The 25023-nt window shown below is 42.6% G+C and overlaps 1 protein-coding gene across 10 annotated transcripts in view; it reads right to left on the reverse strand.

Annotated features, from left to right (window-relative positions):
• Window positions 1-10880, reverse strand: part of CASK (calcium/calmodulin dependent serine protein kinase) — a 194723-nt gene extending 183843 nt beyond the window's left edge. For 5 of the 10 annotated variants that reach the window (XM_071565719.1, XM_071565657.1, XM_071565709.1 and 2 more), the window contains exon 1: window positions 10252-10878. In XM_071565719.1, the coding sequence (XP_071421820.1) occupies window positions 10252-10310 (59 nt within the window). In that variant the 5' untranslated portion in view covers window positions 10311-10878. Of the gene's footprint in view, window positions 1-10251 lie in introns of all 10 variants that reach the window. The other 5 variants (XM_071565695.1, XM_071565649.1, XM_071565674.1 and 2 more) reach the window with 3 other exon arrangements.
• Window positions 10881-25023: the final 14143 nt, after the last annotated feature.

Below are 25023 nucleotides of genomic sequence, written 5' to 3' on the forward strand. Positions count from 1 at the left end.
TAAAATCCTGAATGAGCTGAGGTCCTGATGTGAAGTTAGTGCTTGTTTCTAATTATGGGGAACGTCTACGTGTATAGGAATAAACAAAGCAGGAACATAAAAACAACTGTGACTTAAGTGTGTCTGTTAATAATTGTATGTTAATTTAAAACTTTTTTTCCCTATTAAAAAAATAATCTCTTTCCTTTTTCTTTTTCCCTCTCATCCCTTTACTTACCATTGTCTGGATTATTGCAGAAAAGGGCTTGGAGTCCCTGCTTATTGAAAAAGCCAAACATGCTTTAAAAAAAACCATCAACAAAGCAATTTATGATAAGGCCTTAGTAAATCACTGTTGTCAAAGGTGAGGAAAGGGGAGGGGTCCTTGCACACTGTTGTAGTTTGGGATTATTATGTAAATTCTCTCCCCTGCCACTTAACTGCCCAGGCCAGCAGTTAACAAAAGAAGTAGTTAACTGTTGATGGCTGGGGTGGGGGCAGGTTTGTCTCTTTTGGTTTCTTTTTTTTTTTGATTTCTCGGGAGTCTTGGCTCGGCGGAACGGGGGAGTGGGGGCTCGAAGGAGGCAGGCTGCTCTGCTGGTTACTGCTGGGTTTTTTTTCCTGGCTGTCTTGCCGCTGCCCACCTCGGACTACTTTTCGTGCCGCGCTGCTGTTGCTACCTGCCTTGGATTTGCTGCTGGTTGCTGGTACCTTTTCTGCTTCTTGGAAGGGGAACACAGGGGGAAGAGACTGAGTCCATCTGAAAGCTCACTGCTCGTCTGTTTCGCTGGAGAGGGACTGAAACTCACTCTGCAGCCAGCCGGGCTGTGACAAGGACACTTAAGTATAACCTTTTCTCCCGGAGAAAAAAAACCTGCTGGGTTTTGTTGTTGTTTTGTTTCTTTTGGTTTGTTTTTTTTTTCCTCTCTTGTGGTGTTGGGGAAGTGGGTTGCACTAGTCTGTTTACATATATATATATATATAGCAGTTATCCTTCTTGTATTAAAATTCCTTTTCTTAAATTTGATAAAGAGTGGTGTGATTATTGTGGAGGAGGCCCCTCCCCTGCTTGTGGGTAAAACATTTTGGTTTTTTTTCGCCTCAAACCGAGACACACACCTTCTCTCTCTCCATCCCTAAGTTCTCCACCTTCAGCAAGCCCTGACTGCATTCTAAGTCTGGCCAAGCTGGGGAAAATAGCAGAATAACCCACCCAGCAAGTGAGTATTTTTGGTATTGCACCAGGGTTATACAGATCAGCTGAAAGCTAAAGCTGGCACAGAGGAAGGGTGGATCACTTGGGGCACAGAAGCACAGAAAGAGCAACACCTCCTTTTCTGCAGACCTTGATTCTGCTCCCCTGGCAAAGCTGCCCTCACACACTCCTACTGCCACATTACAGAATCCACAGACCAGCTACAACTGACACAGCTCTCTTCAGGGATCATAATATACTCAAAGAGGCTGCAGGATTACAGAGATGAAGGATTTCACCTCATTCCCACCCTGGTTCCCTGCTCTGCATGCAGCCAGATCAGCCCTGACCACAGGTGTCTTCTCTAGGTCCACCTAAACTTAACCTGTCTGGTCCTGATGGATTCAAGTACAACCCTGGAAAACATCAAGAGCTCCACAAAGATCTGCTCTGTTCCAGGTAAAGTTACTAGTTCAGATCAGTACTGATACAGGAAAGATCCCATCGCTGAAACACACAATTCCATAAATATTTGTTATCTTCACAGGTTACCCTCACCCCCACGTTCAGCATCACCTTTTCCTAAACAGTAAGATGGGTGTGGAGGTGGGAAGAAGGGAGATAAGATTACCTCACTTGCTTCTTCACTGTCCCTTCCATCTACAGGTCTATAGATCCCTCTAATGGAGTGCAAATTAGTTCTTGCCCACTGTTCAGAACTGCTCCTCTCTGTTCAGTATCAGGAACAATATCTGGAGCCAACAAAAAAAGAAGCTGACAACTCCATTTGCAGCAACAGCTGGAGGATTTCCCTGGAGCAGGAGAAAAGTAAAGCAATAGCAGACCCTTTTGGCTGGAACTCTAAGCAAGAACATCAAGAATCCAGCTAAAGGTTTTGCTCACAGATACTCCCCCCAAAATTAAAGTGGGAGAATAAAGAAGATAGAGGAACATGCCTCAGTTCTGATCAGATGACCAGAACATGTTTAACTTTCTTTTAGGGGATATGGTCTAAGTCTTTTTTTTTTTTTTTGGGGGGGGGGAGGTTGTGTGGGTTTTTTTGTTTGTTTGGTTTTGTTGCTTGTTTGTTTAAGACAACACCTCTAATATTGAGACAACAAATACTTAAGGCACAAAAGTAAAATGTTTGCTTTACAGACCCACATAAGAAGACATCTAGAGAAAGACCTCATTAAGTTCTGAGTATGTTAAAGCCACTGGACCCGGGAACCCTCAACTTCACTATATCTAAGACTTTTTTCCTTAATCCTAGAGATCTTTGGATCAAACAATTTCCAGTTGTGAACTACCTTCCAAACTCTGGTAACTGAATTGAAATGAAGTCACGAGTCACACAAGAATCATGTGTTCCCTAGGAAAGGCACCCTTTAAAATTCTAAGTGTTTCTCAATCTCAACTGCAGCAGAACTGACACTGATGAGATAAAACTAGTTTTGCAACTTACCTTAAAGTGCTTCCTAAACAGCTGAACTGAACACATTTTGAACCAGTGTAAATGCCCATATAGGATTTACACTCCAGCCTTTACTTCTAAAATTTTTTGCTCAGAAGCAAGTTTTTTACAGCTTTCTTAGTTTATATATCCCAGGAAATTTACTCGATATTACATGCTAGGAATAACTACTTATGTGTGCACTACCCAGAAAAAGAAATGGCGATGTTAGTTAAAAATGAAAAGCAATTACACACGCCAGTGGGTAGCCAAAGAAACAGGAGGAAGAGCCAAGTGAAAATCTATTTAACCAAATGCTATTTAGAATTCCTGGTAGAAGGCAAGTATTCCAAATTTTAATTCTTACACAGACAATGAACGTTGTAAGTTGGGGGAAACTGTGCATGAATTATTAATGTATTCAGGTGGTGATAATATGTTTTGGCTACTGATTTCTGAAAAAGCTAAATGAATTTAGAAATGGACAGAATATTGATAACACAAGAATTCTGATAAATCCTCAGCCTGTAAGGGAAGTACAGCCCTATTGCACCTTGAATAGCACAATTAATAGAGAGAAGATGTGTAGTAACTTTCTGGCTACCCATTCTCACTCTATTCTAGCAAAAAGGCATGGAAGTAAAAGACCAAAGCACTTGTTAAGCAAGGGATGTTCACTCCTATCCTTTGAGAACACATTAGGAAATAGTCCTCAGTCATTTTAGTCCAAAACTTATCCAAAACAGTTTTCTAGTAATTTCTCTGAAAAGACACGTTTGTTTCTCATACAGACTGAAGTGAAAAAAAGATAATGCAAAGATCTTTTATGGTCAAGCTTCAAAAATCATTCCAACCTTTTGTCACTGTTTTCATTTCAGAAAAAGAAACTGGTAAAGGGGCCTTCAATACAGAGTAACACAATTGTGACAAAAACCCCACAGCTTGCTGTGCACTGTTGCTTATTCCTTTCACCCACAGGCACCTCGCAAGGAACTCTGTAACTCACTGAGTACAGCAGAAGTTTATCAAGAGAAGTTACTAACCTGACACACTAAAACAGTTCAGTTTACAGCTATGCTGAAGTCAAGGCACTGTGTTCCCATGCTTTGGAGGCCTTACCAAGGTATCCTCTTACATGCTTCTCTGAGGTACACAAGGAAAAGGGTTTCTTGGGGTTCTTTATTAAACTATTGTAAGAAATAAGTCTAATTTTTTTAACAGGTATGGATGAAAATTCTGGCCACGTGTGTAATATATTCTATATGCACATATTCATGCTGTATATTAAAAAACAAAAGACAAAACTCCCTCCTGAAAAAAGGAGAATTCACAAGAGTTATTTTTATCAGCTCCACAACTCTGCACAAAATACCTACTTATAACCACTCTCAATTCTGGAGTCACCAGTCTTTACATGACACATTCAATAGAACTACAAGTTTCTGAAAACTGATCATTGGAAACATCTTATTAGGGCTAATATTGCTTGACTACCTTTCATTGTAATGACATCTTATAAAAGATTATAAAAAAGACCACTGTATCAGACAAAGGGCTAAGTGAGTGAGTGGCTGTCAACATAAAATACATATCACTTTTCTTTCCCTAATATTTCTTTAGCCTCAGGCATTTCACCTTGAGCATTTTCTTTGAATTGAAATGATTATCAGGGATCACTTGGGTCCTGAAGTCTAGCCCCTATTCTTGAAGGTAACAAAGTTTCACACTACTTTAATAAAAGGATCAAACTCCTATCTTCACAAGTCTTCAAGACAAAGTTGTTTTTTTCATCCCACAACTTCTCACAAACAGCTGCTGCAGAATCTCAGCAGGAAATTGGTCTAAAATCTTCTAATTTTCAGCCTGAAATTCCACAGGACTGGTCTGCTCACATTTGCTCATCTGTGCTTACCTTTGAGGGCTTCCCTCTCTTGGGTGTTTAAGCACATGAACGTATTTGCAAAGACTTTGCTCAATATTTCTCATTTTGTATCTTCCTAGGTCAAGCTCCTTCAAACCCCTTCTTAAGTGAGCCTCAACTTCCCAATCACTACAGCTGTCTTGTTCACGCTGTAAGAATCACAGAATCATTCGGGGTCAGAAAAAACCTCCAAGATCATCGAGTCCAACCTCTGACTGATCCCCACGTTGTCAACTCGACCATGGCACTGAGTGCCACATCCAGTCATCATTTCGTGAACAGCTCCAGAGATGGTGACTCCACCACCTCGCTGGGCAGCCCATTCCAATGTTTAACAACCCCTTCTGTGAAGGAATTCTTCCTGAACAAGGATATAAACAAGAGTGCATCTGTTTATCCAAACAACATTAGAAAAAGCCTCACAAATAGAGAGTACTGATTACAATGTTGGACTCTGCAACCAGGTATATTAATTCTACTCTGTGTTCAGCTACTTCTCTTAAGCAGGTAGAACTTTTAAGTAGAAACAGGTCACTACTACAGTTAAAATCCATAGCAGAATATAATTTAGCAAAGGATATATTCTAACAACTATACACTATATATCTGCTGCTACTTTCCTGAAGCAATGCAAATTATGACCTCGTGCTTAAATCAAATATTCATTATAATCTGTTACTCAAACACTGAAATAGAGAAAAGAGCTGAGAACTAGAACACAAGTATTTCAAACAGCAGTAAAAAACTCCATAGGTAAACCAGACAAATCACTTTCCATAACCCAGAAGTTCTCTTCCCTCTCCCCACTTTTCAAACAGTGAGTACCCAGTACAGTTGTTTTAAATTTTCATGTGGTTTGTCAAAATTATACTCATCAGTTACTTGCATTGGTTTTACAAGAAATGCAAAATTTCAACAGTGTACTAGAGAAAAGGTACATTTGAAAGTCAACAGCACTCTCTGTCCTGTGAGTGAAAATGGAGGCAATAATGGAAAACAAAATCACTGGAACCACCAAAATGCCTCTGGATAGTTTTGCTATCACAATACTTACAATTATTAAAAGTTTTAATTATTTCTTGGATAAGGAATCCACGAGCTTTGTCCTCCCTTTCCTCAACAGTCCCATACTGAGGCATAAATCTAAAGCACCTCCAACACCAGATCATAGCTTAGGAGGGAATTGCAGCCACCATCCTCTTATCTGACTTCAATGGGATGCAAGCCTTCATACTTTAATGCAAAAAAATTCCCTGTCCCACTTCCTGCCACAAGACCTTGCATCCTCCCCTCTCATCTCCCGCAGTGTTCCAGCAGTGCTGGCAGTTTGAAGGGAGAAGGGAGAACACCGGCAGGGTCTAGGCACTTTAACTGCTCTTTCCTAGGTGGAAGAGCCCAAGCAGAGAGATTCATCCCATCACAGGGGAAGGAGGACTGAAAACAAACTAAAATCCTCATGTGTGCAGCAGTACAGAATAGGATTAGCCTGAACCCAGAGAGAACATCCTGAGAGCTATGAAGGCACCAGTACCAAACATCACATCATACTTTGGTAATAGAAATGCCAACAACTGCACTACTACACACAGTGATTGTATATATGGTCCGTAAATGGAAGAGATAGTAACAAAAATTTGCATTTTAAGTGACTATTAATATAACAGAATCACCAAATGGGTCAGGCTGGAAGGGACCAGTGTGGGTCACTGGGTCCAACCTCCTGCTCAAGCAGTAAAAGGGAGACTCCACACCTGTTCCATGCTCGGGCACTGCACAGTAAAGAAGTTCTTCATGTTCAGTTGGAACTTCCTGTGCATCAGTTTCTGCCCATTCCCTCTTTGCCCTGTTGCTCAGGACCACGGAGCAAAGCCTGAATCCATCCTCTGACACCTCCCTGCAGGTACTGACAGACACTGATGAGGTCCCTTCTCAGTCGTGTCTTCTCAAGACTGAACAGGCCCAGCTCCCTCAGCCTTTCCTCATTACTGAGGTGCTCCAGTCTCCTGATCATCTTTGTCACCCTCCACTGGACCTGCTCCAGGAGCTCCATGTCTCTCTTGTCCTGAGGAGCCCAGAACTGGACACAGCACTCCAGGTGATCCTCACCAGGGCTGAGTAAAGGGGCAGGATCAACTGCTGGCAATGCTCTCCCTAATGCACCCCAGGACTAATGATTTCAGTTGTGACCAAAACACTTTTAAACACAAATAAACTTTTAACAACTTTATCTCACTGTATGTACAACTTAAAGATTTGGAGAAATTTTTAAGCAACCTCTGATCCTACTGCTAGAAAGCTCGTTCTTTCTGGTTCTCCTCTAAAGCTGACATAAACCAACATCAATCTTAAGATGTACAGAAACACAATGTAAAATAAGGTCCTTGCATAACAAGGACTATCATAAAAGCCTTGTTTGGGTCTTCTGGATTCACTGCTATTAAAGACAAGCACTCCCTCTTTGGCATAAAGGAAACTACTGATAAATCTATGTGGGCCTCCTGTGATAAACTCAGAAGAGCTTTCACCCCAGATGAACACCCAAGATGTTTCAACTTTACACCTGCTATGTTTTATAAACTACTCAATGCATTTTGAATGCAAATTTTAATAAAAAATTAAGAAGCACACTTAGTACAATTATCTGTGACCTGTCAATCAAACACATGGTCTGATCCACATAATAACAGGCTTAAATATTTTGGATTGTGTACTTTTCAACCAATATACAGGGAGAATCTCTTCAAAGTTACCTGGAAGTAAGTTTGAAAACAAAGACACACCTGTATTTTTCATCACTTATCCAGACATATGTTAACACATTTTTGAAGGTTAATATAGAAATTCCCAATTTACTTCTTGCTTTAAGTAGGATTGTGTCAGCCAAGTATGAAGACAAGATAGGAATCTAAAACAACAAATCTCATAAAGTCAAACTATGTGACTAATGTTAGTGTCATAAATGCCACTTTAAAAAGTTCAACAAAAAATTGGGATTTTTCTAATCTGTATCCCCAAACAGCTTTCAATGATGGAAAGGTATACTGGAAATACATTCAAAATACGATTTCCCTTAACTCTTTTTCCAAAGAAAACATGAACTAGAATTTCTCTCTGTCCCTCTTGGTCTTTCTTTCCACCTGCAGCCCTTCAAAATGAAAACAGCAGACTTGCAGGATTTAAACACATTAAGTGTCACATAATAAACAGTTTATCACTGTCATTCCAATCAATTCATTCATGTAGTATTACACTGTAATTGTTCCACACTCCAGTTCACCAAAAGCTGTTATCACTGTGTTTACACAAAGTCAGTCTTATCAGTTTATTGTATTTAGAAGTGCTGAAAGTTTATCCTAAAGAACAGAATATGCCTCAACAAGCTGGACTGTATATTGTCCGCTAAGAAACTCTCTCCTGATTTCTCTAGGAAATTGTATGGGAACTTTGACTAAAACACTCATTTTACAGGCAGAGATGTCTTTCCCACATCCTTTGTGAAAATACCCTTTAATACCTTAAGTGACAGTGGTAATTACCTATTTAGGAAAGCCAAATTACATGTTTTAATATTTCATGTGTCCAAAATGCAAATCAGGGCCAGATGTGCTATTTGCAAGAACTACATCACTGTATCAATCAATAACAAACCACAGGGGCATGCAGACATTTAGTGGATGTTTCGCTGGAAGATGTTCAGTAAGATGCACACACTGCAATTCAAAGAAGATTTACAGCAGTTTTCCTCAAGTTTCTTACAGACAGGCAAAGTGGTACCTCAAATATGTAAGCTAAACAAAGATGCTGCACCTCTGGTTCCCTGGAATTCACCTGCGTAATACCATAAAGAAACAGGAATACCACTCGTGCAACTGTATATTTATCTTAAATGTTTTCTTTAGAGGATTGACATAACATCTGTGTGGAAAAGCCTGAGCAATCACAATCAGCCATCAGCCCTTCACACCATCACTGCTGCTATTTTCAGTGATCCACCCTGTTTTTGCTACAGTGCTCTTGGCATCATTATGCTACTGTGATTCAATATTTATCTGTTGGATCTAGTTACAACACAACACTATCCATACTACCTAAATCTCACGTGGAACTTCTGTGGCTAATATCTAAGGCACTGGTTTTGAGCTCCCGCTTCCAAATTCGCCACCCACAAAAGAAAAAGTCACTGGAGACGTGCAAACATCTGGACCCCTGTGAATCATCCGTTCTCTGAAAGGGTGTGCGGTCATGCATAAGCACTGCACCTTCTTTCTAATGGCAATGGGGTATGAATAAAACCGTGTGTGATCTGCAGTGGTTAGCATAAAACCACTTGTGAAAGGAGTGTGTCAATAATTGTCTTCCAAACATGTTTAATAACAGAGTTTTGCTTCCACAGGAGCTCCTCGTCAGCATCAAGCTGAAGCACTCGCTTACCTTTTATGATGACAAGCAAGGCCTTTAAGCTTAATATTTTTAAAAGTTGTGTTAAGAGCAAGGTGGTAATGCCTTGTGAAACAACAGAACTGAGTGCTGAAACTTCTGCTGACAACAAAGCCACCTGCTATGGCCAAGAGTAGCATTCGAGTATAATCCTGAGGAAAGATTAATTCTAGAATATTTTTAGCCCTAGCTCTGAAAGTAGACAGCAACTGAAAAGCAGATTGGTAGAGAGCGGACAAGAGAATACATGTAGGAAAATTCTTTGTTTGTAATCAAAACACAGCGAACAGTTATTCTCATAAAATCCATTGTCATGAAGAAAAAACTCTGAGCACGCTGAACAGGATCACTACTACGGCTTCTACAGCAACCTCAGCTTCCCAATCAGAAGCACACAGAAAATTAGGCAGTCGTGACATCTCTTTGCAACACAGAAACAACTACAGAAAATAAGTGAAAGACAACGAATACATAAAACAAGGCTTTTGAAACTGAGCAGTGACAAAAATAACGGGAGGGGAAGTGGGTGATGGAGTTCAGGTTTAATTCGTTATCACCATCTGATTTGGGGGAGTCTCTGCATTTTCTTGGTGACTTGAATTGTCATTTTGATCCAAGAGAGGTAACGCAAAAGAGGCAGCCCGGGAACGCCAACCACTGCCTCAGCTCTCAGGTTTGATACAAGCCTCAAGCATCGGTTTAACAGCAGTTGCATAATAAGACTCAAAAGGCCAAGCACTCCTCCTGCCTTGTACATCTCCATTTCCACACGGATAAGAGTGATGGATCTGGACGAAAACCGAGCACTACCCGAGCGCCACTACCAAGCTGGTTATTATGCAGCAAGGAAGAGGCAAACCCAACACCTGGCGCACAAATGCAGACACCCAGTGAATAGGTGGATCTACAGGGCGCTATCTTCCCTCTTCTTTCCCCAATAGGCAATCCTTGATGGGTGTGCCAGGAATGGGATATCGGGGAGGGGGAGGAGAAGAAAAGGGGTGGGAAGTGGTTGCCGCTTGCTGCAGCCAGGCTGAGAGCGATGGCGAGGTGGTTAATCATGGTGGCTGAGGAAACATGGGGTCACTTCTCCCCCTTCCGCCTCCCGTGTGACGAGGACGGTGGGCACCGGCGCTGGGGGGACCCGCGCCCCGCACGGCCCCGCGGGCGGCTCAGGTGGGTCCGGGCGGAGCATCCCCGCGCCCGGGGGGCTCCGGGCAGCGCTCCCCCGCCCCGCCCCGCCCTGCCCGCTGCCGCCGCACTCACTTGCCGATCACCTCGCAGAGCTCGTACACGTCCTCGAACAGCACGTCGTCGTCGGCCATGGTCCGGGCGGGGGGGCTCAGCCCGAGAGGCGGCGGCGGCCCCGGGGACGCCCTGCTCCCCCGCCGCTCAGCGCCCACCGCCACCACGGTAAATCCCGGCCGCTCCCGGCGCCGCCCGCCCGCACGGGGCTCCCGCGGCCGCGCCGGGACTCCCCGCTCCCGGTCCTGCCGCTGCTCCTCCTCCTCCTCCTCCTCCCGCGGCCGCCGCCGCTCCCCGCGCGTGTCGCACCCGCCGCGCCCCCGCCCCGCTCCCGCCCCTCCGTGCCGGGCGGCTCGGGCTCAGCGGGGCGGCGCGGGGGCCATGGAGGCGCTCGGGGCGGGCGGCAGCGCGGGGTCGCTCCCTCGCCGGGCGGGCGGCAGCGGGCGCGCTCCCGGGCGGGCGGATAATAGTGGGAGGGGGGAAGGGCGGGGAGAGTGCAGGCGCGGCCGCTGGTTCCGCTCTCGGGCGCGGGGAGGGGGAGGAGGAGGCGGAGAAGCGGCGGCGGCAGTCGCGACAGGCGGTCGCGATAGGCGCTCGCGGTACGGGAGGGCGGGCGCGCGCTCCCGGCGCCGTCACGCAAAGCCCGTCACGATGTTCGGGAGGGGAGAGGGCGCTCGGGGGCGCGCGCGCACGCGCGCCGGAGGCCACGCCCCCCACCGCGCGCTCCAGGGGGTCGGGGGGGAGCGGGAGCGCGCGCAGGCGCGGGGCGCGGTGACGTCATGGCGAGGGGAGGGGGAGTGACGTCATGGCGCGGAGAGGGAACCGGGCGGGGCGTGGGCACGGACCATGCTTATCGCACCTTTATATCGCCCTTATATCGCCTTTCTATCGCCTATCACCCTTATATCGCCTTTCTATCGTTCTTCTATCGCCCCTCATCGCCCGCGGTGGAGGGACCCGGAGCTGCCCCCGCACTGCGGGGAGGGAGCGGCGCTCCGGCCGCGCACCCGCGCGTGGCAATTAAGACCCCCCGTGTGAACCGGCCCTGCGGAGCTTTGCTCTTTTCTATTTTCCGACAGGGCGTAAGTATTTTCCGCAGCACGATATGGCCCCTCTTTGCTATGAGGAAAGCCTGGGATTGTCGCAGAAAGCAGTGAGTTAACCTGTCGGGAGAGCTCCCCGTGCTCGCACTTGTCCCGCTGTGCCAGAGACCGCGGCCGCTGAAAGCAGCGCCTGAGACAGCTGGTGACCTGAACACACTCAAGTACTCCCTGACACGTTGTATTCCCTCGTTTGTAACATGTTGCACAGGGACTTGCATTCCAGAGGGGGTTGGACGCTGCGCAATGGGCTTTTCCAAGTTTTGAGTTAGGTGGTTTGTGGGAGAAGGCAAAGCCCTCTCGAAAGAATTAGTCAGGAACTGTTCCAGTTTACAAAGGTATTTATTTCTGTCAAAGTGCTTTAGCAAACGTGCAACTTTGTAAAACTCGCTAATAAAGGTAAATTACACAGTTGTTCCCTGCACGGAGAAAAATCTATCAAAGCAGAATTATCTGGCGAGATTAAAGGTTGGCTTTAAAATGCAGGCAACATTTCACTAAGAACACCTTGTTCCTGTCTTCAGATGGATTTAAAAGAAGAAATAAGAAAAACAAAGTAAAAAGTTACATCTATCTCCTGCACAGGGAGAGAGACATTCCCTGTGGGTCTGTGCTCTGTGACATACAATCTTTAAAAAGTATTTAAACATCATCTGCTACTGTGTAAAACCAACAAAACCATGATGTATTGTTGTCTAAACTTCACACAGCTAAACATGTAGACAACATGAAGCTGAGTCCCATCCAGCAGGACGTTTTAGGGTGAGTGGTCACTTACGTTTTGAACTGAAATTGTCTGAAGGGCCATCAGAAAAGGTTAATGGAGAAAAAGCAATACAGAAATGCACAAGGAAGAAAAATGTGTTTAAGGAATCCTTTCCTGAGCCAAGGCAAATGCTTTTGCTGCTCCAGCAGCATCACCTAATGGAGATCTTGCCTTCCTCTGGATGCCCAGTGCTGGGATTCACACCAAGCCACATCACCCAGGTGTGACAGGTTAAACTGAAAACAAGGAATACCAAGAATAATATATGGGAAGCTTTGGGCCAAAATACTGTAGTAGAGAAAACCCTTCAAGAACTTTGGAGGGCATTTGGATTCATTTTGGGATAATGCATTACATAAACAGACAAGGCCTTGGGAAGTTAAGTTGTGGTTGTGGGAAAGGAGTTTGTTAAAGGACACTCAATAAAAATGGGGTTTTGCTAAGAGAGGTGGTTTATTCTCTGCATACAGGGAGTGCCAGTAGGCATCTAGCCTACTTCATGAGTTCTGCTACCTTCCAGGAAGGAAGGTAGCAGCTACTTTTTATCTGATAGACTGAGCTTTTTATATTTATTTTATTTTATTTTTTAAATTTTTTTAATGCTTTTTAGAGCAGCTGTAACATTTGTCAGGCTTGCAAGAAGCAAGGTGAATCTCTCAAAGCCTACAAACCTGTCAGTTGTCCACATTCAGTACAGGAGAAGAGCAAAAAGGGGGCTGCTGCCTACCATTTGAGTTGCATGAGAAGAACCTCTCTGAACTAGGATTTGTGTGTAGGTCTGGATCATAAAAAACAGCAAACGCAGCAAGGGTACCACTGCATCAGCAATTACTAGAACAATTGAGAAGGGTGCTGTAACTCAGTTGCAGGTTTAATGGGCTCAGGAAAAGATGAGCATTGGTTTGCCAGCAGCCAGGCCCCAATACCATGACAATGCAAGCAAAGCATTTACAGGTACGTTTGTAATTCAGAATTTCAGCCACAGGTTTGAAAGTAGTCATTCTCTTTAAAAGGGTTGCATTCTTGGTTTTCACCCATGTATCTCCTTACAGATTCTGGGTTTAATTTAAAAGTTTAAGGTTTAATTCTGGAATACACTTATCTAACATCTTATTAAAAAGTATGTAACAATAATGTTTGAAATATGAGCAGAAGAAACTTTGCTCTTGAGACATGGAATGATTTACTGGCAGGGGTAATGGTCAGAAAACAGGTTGCAGCATCAGTTGTGTCAAACCTGGGAGAGGGACTTCTTCATCAACAAAGAGCAGGAAAAGGACACTGACTATTCACAGTGAGGAAATGTCCCACAATCACTGATAGCCTTTCCCAAACCACTGCATATGTTTGAGCTACATGTCTGCCAGATTCTTAACAGCCAGGTTAAGATGGTGTATTTTTGGTTTAAGCACTATTATTTCTTTCAAAAGTTTATTTTCAAGTCCTAAGGAGTGTGGGCTTGGGCACTAAAAACCTCAAAATTTCACATTGTTTTCAAGTGATCTTCTTGGGGTATGCACGTACTGTCTGCACAGCGTTGGAGAGCTGCAGGACAGCTAAGTTGTTCAGAGGCTGATTTTGGAACAATAGTTATCAGTTACATCTGAGGAGCCTTTCCAGTGTTTTCATTTAAAAGTTTGATGTAAAAGGTACATGATGATGATGAACAAGAAATTTTAGTGGTTTGACACTGTTCTCTTATCCAAAACATGCAGGAAGCACCAAATCCTGTACCTCAGATTTCAACTATAACAGTCCTGAGTACTGTGATCTGTAACCTGGGTATTAATTCACTTTGTCTTACAAAGTCTGAGGATGATATCCACTGAAGGTGCAGGTGAACCTTTAGTACTTTGTAAGAGAGAACATTGGAGATGTACCAGATTTCTGACAAACTGCCATATTGTTTAGGTGTGCAAGTTCTGTGAACTGAAAACAGTTCATATTTTGGGAAGTAGAAATGTATTTTGGGTGTGGTGGAAACAGACAACGTTTTGGTTGTGACAGGCACAGACATTATCAATCCTTGTAAAATCTGTCAGTCAAAAGAACCCTAAAAAGCCACCAGCTAACCCTGGATAAGTCTGGCTGGCTTCTTGCAAAAATCTGTAATTAAATCAACTTGGAAATCAACTGTGGCAGGGCAGGCTGCAGCTGCAGAGCTCAGGTGTAGCACTCAAGTCCTGCCACACCATAATTAAGGAGACCAAGTTTCCCACGAATGTGTCTTAACAGGTGACTGATGTTTGTCTAGAAAGATAAATCTCCTACTGCAATTTTTTCCTTGGTGGAGTTGTTTTAAAGTTCCTCCATGGTGTCAGTTCTCCATTGCTCAGTGAGATGAGGGCTTTCACTGCCTCCTTTCCTCTTTGAAGACACTGTCAGGTCTCTTTTCTGCAGCTGCTTATTTTCAAAGAGCAGTTGGAGCTTATCTCAGGGATCTGTACCTTACCCCCATCTAATTCTGTTGAAATTGAGCGCCAGGTTCAAAAGTTCCTGGGAAAGCTACATAGGTGTGAACATGGCAAAGCATAAACATCATTTCCTTGTGAAACTGGATAAGAGCTGCCTCTTTTGAATGAAGAATTCTTCTTCACTGCCCTTCAGACTTGGTGAGGACATCCCCTTGGGCAGACCCTCACATGGACCCAGACACCAGGGCAAGTAAGGTCTTGGTTAAGGAATGGTAAGGGAAAAATTCATGTTCTCGCCTGTAATTAGGTGTGGTCATAATTAAACATAAATTACAGTAACACTGCAGAAGATGGGCAGTAAACTAGACTGAAGCTGAGTCTACCTGATACTGCCAAAGGAGCTCATGGTCACTCTTCAAAATCAATTTCCAAAGGTGAGACAGTCCAGGTAAGAATAGCTGACAACATCAAAAGAGTAGGGAGAACTTTAAATGACACAAACCCTTCCTTAATGGAATTTCTTTAGCTATTCCTTGGCATTCTGGTGAGGTTTCCCTTCCTTGTGTACCTGTGAGCAGTCTTGATTGGATTACTGGAGATGCTTATTTCTTTTTTCCCCACTTACAGCTTTTACTTATTGATGAGTATGGATTAAATTATAAGAATTGTGGAAGAAATCTCTCCATGATGCTTTTATTGATACTGTCTTAAATTAAAAATATCTTAGAGGGGAGAAAACCAGCAAATAAAAGCAATCCAACCAACAGGAATCTGCAACTGTATGGTACAGTCATGCACCTTTATAGAGAAAAGTAATTCAAAATCCTATTGTGAGGACAATATCAAAATGCTATGTAATACCACAAACACAACCCCCAATCACCTTTCTATTTTCCTTTTCATATACTTCTTTCTTTCTTGCATTTCTCACCCTCCTCCTATCTTTTTTACAAAAGTATTAAGATCTTTGGTGCCACCCTAATATTTAGAAAGTCTAGAAGGGCCCCACAAAACAGAATAAGTGCTCAGAGGAGCTTTGGTGTAGATAACTGGCAAGGAATGCTGCATCTGGAGGAAATCCTCATCTACCCCATCGCTGCTTGATACTGAACTTGGAACTCGCAGCTGCAGCTCTGGGAAGATCCCTCAGACTCACCCAGGCAGTTTTCTGAAGCGATTGCTGCAGGGTGCAGTGATGGTCAAAAAACACCAATACAGTATTGGTCATGTCAGGACAAGCAGGAAAAAAGGCAGAAGGTGGCATTTTGCCTTTACATAAAGCTCTGGTGCACCCACAGTTGCAGGGCAGGAATATTTCAGTCCTCCCCATCTCCAGAAGGACGGCAGAGGAGTTTGCAATGGAAAAGAGAGAGAAGGACAACAAAAAGAAACCAGGGATGAGCCATCTGCCTTGCCAGGAGTGGGCAAAACACTGAGACTTGTAGAGGTAGGGTATGGTTGAGGTTTACAAAACCATGAAGGGGGTAGGTAAGGTGATGGCAGAATTATTCACTGAATCCTGCAATACTGAAACTAAGGGATGCTCAGTAAAACAAGTAGGAAGGTATTAGGCAGGTACAGGAATGTACTTTAAAAAAATGCACACACATTTGGTAGTGAACTTTGAAAACTTGCTACTACAGTAGGCTGTGAACACCAATAATATCAACAGTTGAAAAAGGAATTAAAGCATTTCAGGGATGACACATCATTATAAACAAATACTGGAAGGAATAGGAAGGGGTGTGCCATGGAGCAACACTGGTACAAGTGTAGGTGCTGGGGAAGTGGGAGACTGGCTGCAGGTTTTGGCTAGGCTTTCATGTGCATTCTGAACTATCTCCTACTACCACTGCTCAGTTTTCATTTTCAAAGGTGTAAATACAGTTTTCATGACAAATTATGCAGTCAGCTTCTCCACATTCTGTGAAATCACAAGTCAGCCTACCTGGAATGCAAATAATATCCTTACCCAGGAAGGCCTCATTATTGATCTCAGTCTCCCCTGTTGGTTAAAGAGGGCTTGGTGAACCCATTAGAGCATTTTTTATATTCACAGACTTTTAGTTTCATCCTGTGTTTAATTTTTCATTCCCAACTTTGTCCTTTATTTTGTCCTTATTCTGCCACCAATTTATTTTCCAAACCCTATTTACAAGGTTTAAGATACCTAGTTTTTATTACTGCATTTCCCATCTCACTCTTCCATTAGTGTGCAGTAATGCAATCCAAAAGCTGACAAGGCTTACAGTTGAAGACTTCTAAGATACTTCTATGGCTTTACCACTTATCCCATAGCCTCAGGGTAAGCCAAGCTTACCACATTTTGTAACTTTAGAAGAGAATACTAATTCTGTAAATAATTATGTACCAAGTATTTCATCTTCCTCCTTGTCATCCAGGGCTTGTTTTCCTTTCATTTACTCCTAGTTTTCTCAGCCTTTTTTTTCAGATGGGTTATAACTTCACAGAAGAGAGCAAACACCCTCTGCCTGACCACTTAGTTACTTCCTGCTTCTTTCTCTCTCTTAAGCTTTCCCTTTCTGAAGTGTTATGCTGACACTGCATGATTATTCACCCCCAAACTTAAAAGCTTTTTTATCCTTCAAGAGCAAAACCACCTGCAATGTAAGGAGTTAGTACTGACTTCCTGATTTGGACACAAGCTAGCATTGAGAAAGCTTCTTGTAAATCTTTTGCCTGCAGGAATTCAGTCCATAGATGGTTTGCGACAGATCCTTGAAATACGGCAGGACAAAAGTCCTAGAGGGTAGAGATCTATGCTTTTCCATGTCCCATGAAGTTCTGTGCTGGTCTGACACAAGGAGAAACTGGGAGAAAAATACCCTTTTTTCCTATGGCTTATGTTGGCAGCAGCACTCTGGCAGCCATCCAAGGGGACTGGCCATGGGTATTCACATGCCAAGCAGCATCCACAGCACTCACTGCTGTGCTGGGAGCCTGACACTCTGGCTGCAGCTAAAAAGCTGTTGTGGAGGTGAAGTTTGGAGACAGCAGAGAACGAAGAAACAAACTCACACTCTGAAATAGCTCTGTCTAAAGCCAATACATAGTGTCTTTCTTATCTCCTCCTTTATGGGCTTGAGAGCCTCCTTGTTTTGAAGAAATTCAAGCCACAGTCCCTTGATGATCACCTGTGCACTGCACATGGTCCATATCTCAGCAGAGACTTCCATGAGTAGCTTGGAGCCTTTTCATTTGAAAGGAAAAACATGCTTCCACAAAGGCAAAATATTTTTTTCTTCAGGAAAAGGCATTTGTTAGATTAAAAGGCCATGTGTTAGCCTGTTCTCTTGATTGCTGCCCTGTGTGCTCTCACTATTGGAAAGTCGAATGAAGAATATAACAGAAGATGGGTAGAAGTGGGAGAAGGATCTCGATGTTGGGACAGGAGAGTGACACACAGGTGAAAAAATTGTTATTTACATTGTAGTAAAGTGTGGTCCCTGGTGATGCTTTGCCTGGTGTTTGTACATGAGGCCAATATGCTCAGCTTCAGTTTTTATCAACCATCAGGGCTCATCTGGAAACAGGATTTTGCCCTCAATTTTCTCACAGCTCCAGGTGTACAGAAGCATCAAACACATCTCTCTGCTCCTTCACCAATGTAAAATATGTTATCATAGCAGCAGAGGAAAACCAAGGATCAGGGAAACATGAACACTTTTTAAAGAGCTGCAAATACCTGTTCTAACACATGTATTTTATTGATGATGACCCCTAATCAGAAGCTCTGATGCTGGTGATGTCCTTAGCACAAGTAGCACAAAAGAATCTGGCAGAACTAAATTCAGAGGCTTATATTTTATTGTTAATTAGGGAGGACAAAGCTTTAGGAATAATTAAGCTTTCAGCAAGGAAAGTAGCCAGAAGTAACACTTTTTGATGCCTTCTAAGTAATTTCTCCTTCTAAATTCTGAATAATTTCTTATACTAGAGCTGGGTTTGGATAGATGTACTGGCTTCTTTAGAAAGAACTTAAGGAAATTACAGCTCTGATGATAGAGAAAGGGGGATCTACTTTAACATCTCTTGTCTTCCCCAGCCTATGGAACAGATAGCTGTGTTGTCTGTCACTCAGACTCTGAAGTACCTACTTATAGTACAGTAGTTTTAGCCTAATCAAAGCCACCTGAGTCGCTGCCAGTCCACCCAAACCTCTGTCCTGTAACAGGCACAGGAACAGAGTAGGGATGTACACTGGTGTCCTCACCATGCTGTCACCATTCAGATCCCTTAAACTTCCTTGCTGTTTGAATTCTCTCTGAGGAAGATTTACAAGTACCATGTTGTCCATTATGTGCCTTTCCATGTGCCTGTGCTCAGTCATTAGAGATTTGGTTAAAGGGCATCTCCTAGACAGGAGGCTTGAGTTCAGTAATAATAACTGATTGCTTCAAAAAGAGCCAAACAGGATCAAGTGTTTTCTTCTTTCAGAAAAAAGGAAGTGTTATCTCAAAATTTTCTAACTGCTAAGCACTTATTTACAGTAATTGCCAGATCCATGGGTAAATCCTACCATGAGTGGAAAAGCTGTGACTCAGTACTAGGCCTGATGGTGCTTTTGTATTGTCCCTCCTTTGGTGCCTTTGGTTGGAAGAATGAAGAGAAACACAGAGCAGATGTGGCCCAGAGTAGTTGTGCCTGTCCAGAAGCATGTCAGCTCAAGAATGAGAAGGGCATGCACACCAGCAATGGAATATGTACAGGGAAAGGCACTAGAATTGCCTCTGCTGTGTAGCTGCAGCTGGTTGGGTAGACCAAAATTTTGACAAGAGATGGTTCAGTCTGTTTTCTGACCTTGTGAGTTTCTTACAGAATCTCACACCAATCATCTCATTAACTTGAGACGTCAGTGATGCAGAGGTCTAATCTGGGACAGTTGTCTGGGCTTCCTTTACAGCCAGTCAACAGATACAGGCATTTTTGAGGGATAATCCCTCTGGATATGCTGGAGAGGCAGCAAGTATCTCCAGCAAAAGTTTCTGTTATAAAAAATAGGGATATTTTGCCTTTGATTTTTCAAAGGGGGATGCTTTATACTGTTCTGTTAATACAGTAATAGATACCATAAAAGAAAAGGAGAATATTACAACCTTTTTAAAAAGTAATGAGAAAGGTATTATTTTTTCCCAGTCTGGCTTTTGCCTTACACAGAAACGAAAAGGATGTCTCCTCAATATTTCTGGGTTGTTCTGCGACCAGCAGGCACCATGGATCTTGACAGGGATCTGCCTGACTCCAAGTGTGAGCTCTTAACAAGAGCAGTGCACTTTGTAGCTTGTATTTAACAACTGGTTCAAGCCAGAACCTCTTAAAGACAAGGTTTCAGCAACTTCTCTCTGCATCCTGAAGTTAAACATTAACATAATAAGGAAGTTCAGTTACTAACTTAATCTAACTTAATGAACAAGCACATGTTCAATTAGTCTCTGAGGTAGTCTGCACTGATTTGTGGAATTGGAAATATCTCCCAGAGTATCAATACTCTTGCTGTCAGATTGGCAGCAAGTCAGTTCCAGTGGTGCTGTGTCCTGAAACTAATTCATCTCAGCCTGCTGAGGCTGCTGCCTGTCAGAATTTCTCAGGTAAAATGGCTGTGTTGGTACTCTTCCTTTGGAGAAAGTGTCACATATGTCCACCTGGTGTGTCAAGTTTGCCTCTGACCACAGGATATTCCTTATGACATTATTGCTGCTTGCAGTCATTGCTTTCCATTATGGGTATTCCCACAGTTATTTTTTACAAAATGATGACAGCTTGCAGTACCCCAGATTATCTTTCCTTTTTACTTTCTCTGCACCCCGTCTTTTTTCCATTATATCTACTGGTTGCCATGGCTTTGACATGAATTTCCAGTAAGTTCTCAGGAGCAGGCACTCTTGTTTTCAGTTTTCTGTTGAATAAAATGTAAGTAGCAAGTCATATTACATTGGTACCACTCCATTATTGGACAGTATTAAGCACAGATTAGAATTGGCACCTGTTCCTGTATACTCTTTAACATATTTTCGGCTAGTCTTCAGAGGCTGAGGTGATGGAGGTGGTGGTTTTATGACTAAACTTGTATTTCAGAGCAAAATGGTTAAACATGACCCTAATAAATATCGGGTGTTACTGTGCCAGGCCTAGCACAGCAGGTCACATTTGGGATGTCATCTTTGTAAGCCATTATGATTTCTAGCAACGCTACCCCAGGAAAATGAGAATACTCTCAATACCCATCTAGGAGTAAGGGACTTCTGACTAGATTTTCCTTTCCAGCCAGAACATTCAAGTTCGTCTCTCCTTTGCATTGGGAACAAGTACTTGCTGTGTCATGTGACAAGTCTTACCACTTCCTCAATGAATTCATTTGTTTAGGATCAGGAGAGATCTCTAGAACCTTTTCTTGGAGTTTTCAATCCCTAAATGAGTTTCCTTTGCACATTTTATATTTTTTCAATAACATCTTAAAAATGATGTTTCAAGTCTCTCTAAGCATCCATCTGACATGAAGAGCATCCACCAATTCTACCTTGATAAAGATTGTCAGTAAAGATGGTATAATGTGCTGGACACAGTATGTAAACAATTTAAACTACATTTTGTAAAATACTTGTTTGTAAGAGCAGGTTTGGCAATCAAAGTCTGTATTCTGTTTTTGCTGTTGCTTTTTATCTGTTTAATTCACGTAAAATCTGACTCTGGACCTTGAACCATGGCCCAGTTGTTGATGAGTAAGTGTGTCTCCAGCCAGCAAAACCTTCCTAGGTTTGTGTTTAACTTCCAAATCATATTTCTGTACCCCAATATCCATCTTTAAACTACTATTTCCCAGGTCCCTGTTGCTGACAGTCACTTTCAGCTGAAACTGAGCTCTGGGGAATGAGAACATGAACCTTTTTAGTTGTGGTGCTGGCAGCCATTCTTTCCTTCTCCCTTTGAGACTGGCATTTTGTCAACACTTGTGACACGTATGTCCCTGCATTGCAGCTCCGAGAGAATCACAGGATCATAAAGTCACAGAATGGCTTGAGTTGGAAGGGACCTTCAAGATCATCCAATTCGAGCCCCTACCATGGGCAGGGACACCCTCCACTAGACCGGGTTGCTCTAAGCCCCGTCCAACCTGGCTTTGAGCACCTCCCGGGGCAGCCAGAGATTCTCAGGGCCACCTGTGCCAGGGCCTCACCACCCTCACAGTAAGAGGACTCGTGCCACTGCCTTTCTTGGAGTGGGTGGCAGAAAATTTTATGTTCACAGGCCTCTCACTCCTGCTGTTTCTCAAGAGCTTTGTCACTGGCAGTGGCCCTCGTTTCTTGAGCGCTTTGCTGTGCCCTCTGCTCTGCAGAGCATCAGGCTTAGGAAGCTGGTTCTGGCAGCTCTGTCAGGCACAAATTTGCCTGCAACATTTGTCTCTCCAAGGAATCTTGAAACCCTTTCTTGTCTGTCAGGCTAGGTATACTAATGATAACATCAACCTCCCTCGTGTGATCATTTCCTAAACCATTCCTGAAAATGAGCTGGATTAATGAAGACTTATTATTTAAATTGCTGAAGCTACCCAGCTCATTTTGACTGAATACAGGAGTTTCTGCCACGACTGCTACAACAAGAATGGATGTCTATTAGTCCCTAAGCATCTGGCACATCCCAGTTGTAAGATTATATGCCTTAGTTTAAACCTCATAAACTAAAGCAGCTATGACTAAACTTCTGAGAGTGTGCTCAAATGCTCAGCTAGTTGTATATGACAGCACAAAGCTTGCATGGGTTAATTTGCTCCACTGAAAGCTCACTGACTTAAGTTTGGCTCAGATATCTGTGCTGTCCACTTCAGTCTTCAGTGAAGTTACACCCTTAGTTCATTTTATTTTTGGTCCTAAGCTTTGTTCTGTAAGCCTACAGAGCCAAGACTTTTGAGTGATTAATTCCCTCACTGATATCTTGCTGACCACCTTGACTTAACCTGGCTCTCTGCACTAGCTCCTGGCTTTTTCCAGAACTCTGGAAGGCTGTGGTTCCCTGCCCTGGCCAGCCTTACAGCAGATACTATCCTCTCACTGAGGCTGTGTCTCAGAAAATGTTCAGCTCTTGTACTTTGAACTCCATGGATGGCACTTAAAATTATCACTCATTTCTGAAACATGATCCCCTAAGGCTGAAAATGTTTACAGAAATAATTTGCTGTGGATAGGCAGAAAATACTGGCAATTTAATCATAATTAAAAAAAATTTCATTTCGACACTTGAGAGTTTCCATCTTCAGTGCGAAAATGTCACAGATCTCAGCAGCCCTGTCACCCTCAGCAGACCTCTCTGCTGTTACTCAGCATACACTGCTTTTACTAGAATTGCAGTTCAAATAAAAATTTAAGATTTTCAAAAGAACTTCTGGGTTTTGTTTTCTGGTATGTTTAACCTCTCTCTTCAAATAAAAGAAGGCTGGTAACATCATTTGCTCTGTTTCTGAGATACTGCATGATGTATTTGCCTGATCTTTTTATTTTCAGCTTTTCCTTTTTATTCTTTGATTTTCCACATTACACAAATGACACAGTAGCCCTAAATATAGCAGAAGATTGCTCATGAGACTCTCTTAAATTAATCTTATTAAAATTAATTGATTAAACTTGGTTCTTGACTAAAAATTACATCTTCTTTTTTTCCTCTTTGTTTCACTCAAGGTCAATTTTAAGCACCTTTGTAATCAACAGATAGGCAAAATGTTCTGGAAAACATTTTGAGGAGAAATAGCATAGAAAGAGCTTGTTCCCATATAGTCTTAAAGCCCTGGGGTTCAATCCTGAAGGTGAATGAAAGATTACATCTGTGGTCTGCTTCAAACCTGGGTTCTCTAATATGTAGGGTTAAGTGGATGTTTAAGTCTCTGAAAACTTTGTTCAGTCTGTTTACCTGAACCAGCCCTCTGTATGGTGATGATCAAATTCAGGTACACTCTGAAAACATGCCTGGCTCATTCTCAGCCACTGCAGTAAAAACACCTTTTTTCAAGGGGGCATAATGCAGAAATCCTAACCAAGGAATCCCCCACTGAATTCAGCACAGTCAGCCCTGGGTATTTATTTCTTTGCTGCTGCTTCTTGCTGCAGAACTTCAGGCCTTTAGAGCAGATCTTCAGCTCAGATAGACTGAACATAAACATGAAGAAATCATTACTCCTGAACGCAACTCTGTGTGATTTTTTCCGCTGTCTTCTTAATACACTTGCGAGAGAGATGCTTGGTGAAAAGTTTTCTTTACAGTATGACAGGCTGTTGCCAGGAACTCAGCATGAACTATCAAACAATTTTACTATTCTGTTTTTAACTCAGTGCTCAGAGGCAAGGAAGAATAGTGTCCTACACAAATACAGTACAGAATCAGAATAATATTTTCTGATTCAAGTATCAGCATGTGGAAAAGAAAAGAAAAACTTTGCTCTGAAGTCAGCCATTTAGATGGTGCTTTGGCAGAGAGAAAGTCAAAAGTTCTGCTGAAATAAGGAAAGAAATACGTGGAGCAGGGAGATCAAAGCCAGTCTACACTGTAGGATAACCAGCTGTCATTGTCTGGTCTCTCTGTGGTGTATTTATTTAAATACAGATACATTCAAATAGTAATTGCTCTGCATTTTTAAAGCACTCTCTCTCTCTTCCATTTGCATGTTGGTCTTGCATCATTTTGAATGGGACTAAATTGCTTCACTAATTTTTACTAATATTTTAAATGAAGCTGCCAAAAAGTTGCAACCATAATTTACCTAATAGAGTTACTGCTATGAACTTTCCTACAACCTACTGAGTAAATAAATTAAAAATTCAAGTGGTGTAATTTATCTCATATTTTCTGCAGTTAGGGTATTGTGCAATACTTCATGAAGCTGAAAATCAATACAGTGTTAAAATGACAGTAATGGAACAAATTATTCAGATTCTTTAATTAGGATATGTATGTTAAGACCTTGAAACTAATATCTGCAACTCATATCAGTGCTTTAATATTAAGACTATCAAGTTTTGGCCTTGAGAAAGAAGATACACTTTTGACAAAAAAATGTTTATATCCATGATTACAAGGAGCATTTAAAGGCCAGGTTAGGACAGGAAACAGCGGGGACTACTGAAATAGAAAGCAGAAAAATGAGAAGTGTAAAACATTTTTTCAGCAAGATTTGGTTTGTCATGACAATTTCCCACCAGCCCAGCTTGATAATGGTTAAACTTGAACCCAAACAGTTGGCAACCATTCCCTGCTTGGAAATATTTATAGAAAACTAATACTTAGCAGGTGGTAAAATTTTCCTACCAGGGATCTCCAAGCATTTTACAAAATGTTAATAATCAGGCTTCGTAAAACATTAATGTGTAGTTTTCCAGATGTGTCTGCTCCTGCAAGCAGGAGGTTCCAAGCGACTGGCCCTGCAGAGCCTCCGCTCAGTGTTCCCTGTCCCATCCAGAAAGGAAATCCTTGGATAACTGGGGGAGTATTCAGAGATGTGCAGAGGAGT

The sequence above is a fragment of the Pithys albifrons genome, chromosome 1 (genome assembly GCF_047495875.1).
Source record: "Pithys albifrons albifrons isolate INPA30051 chromosome 1, PitAlb_v1, whole genome shotgun sequence".
In the NCBI taxonomy this organism is placed as follows: domain Eukaryota; kingdom Metazoa; phylum Chordata; class Aves; order Passeriformes; family Thamnophilidae; genus Pithys; species Pithys albifrons.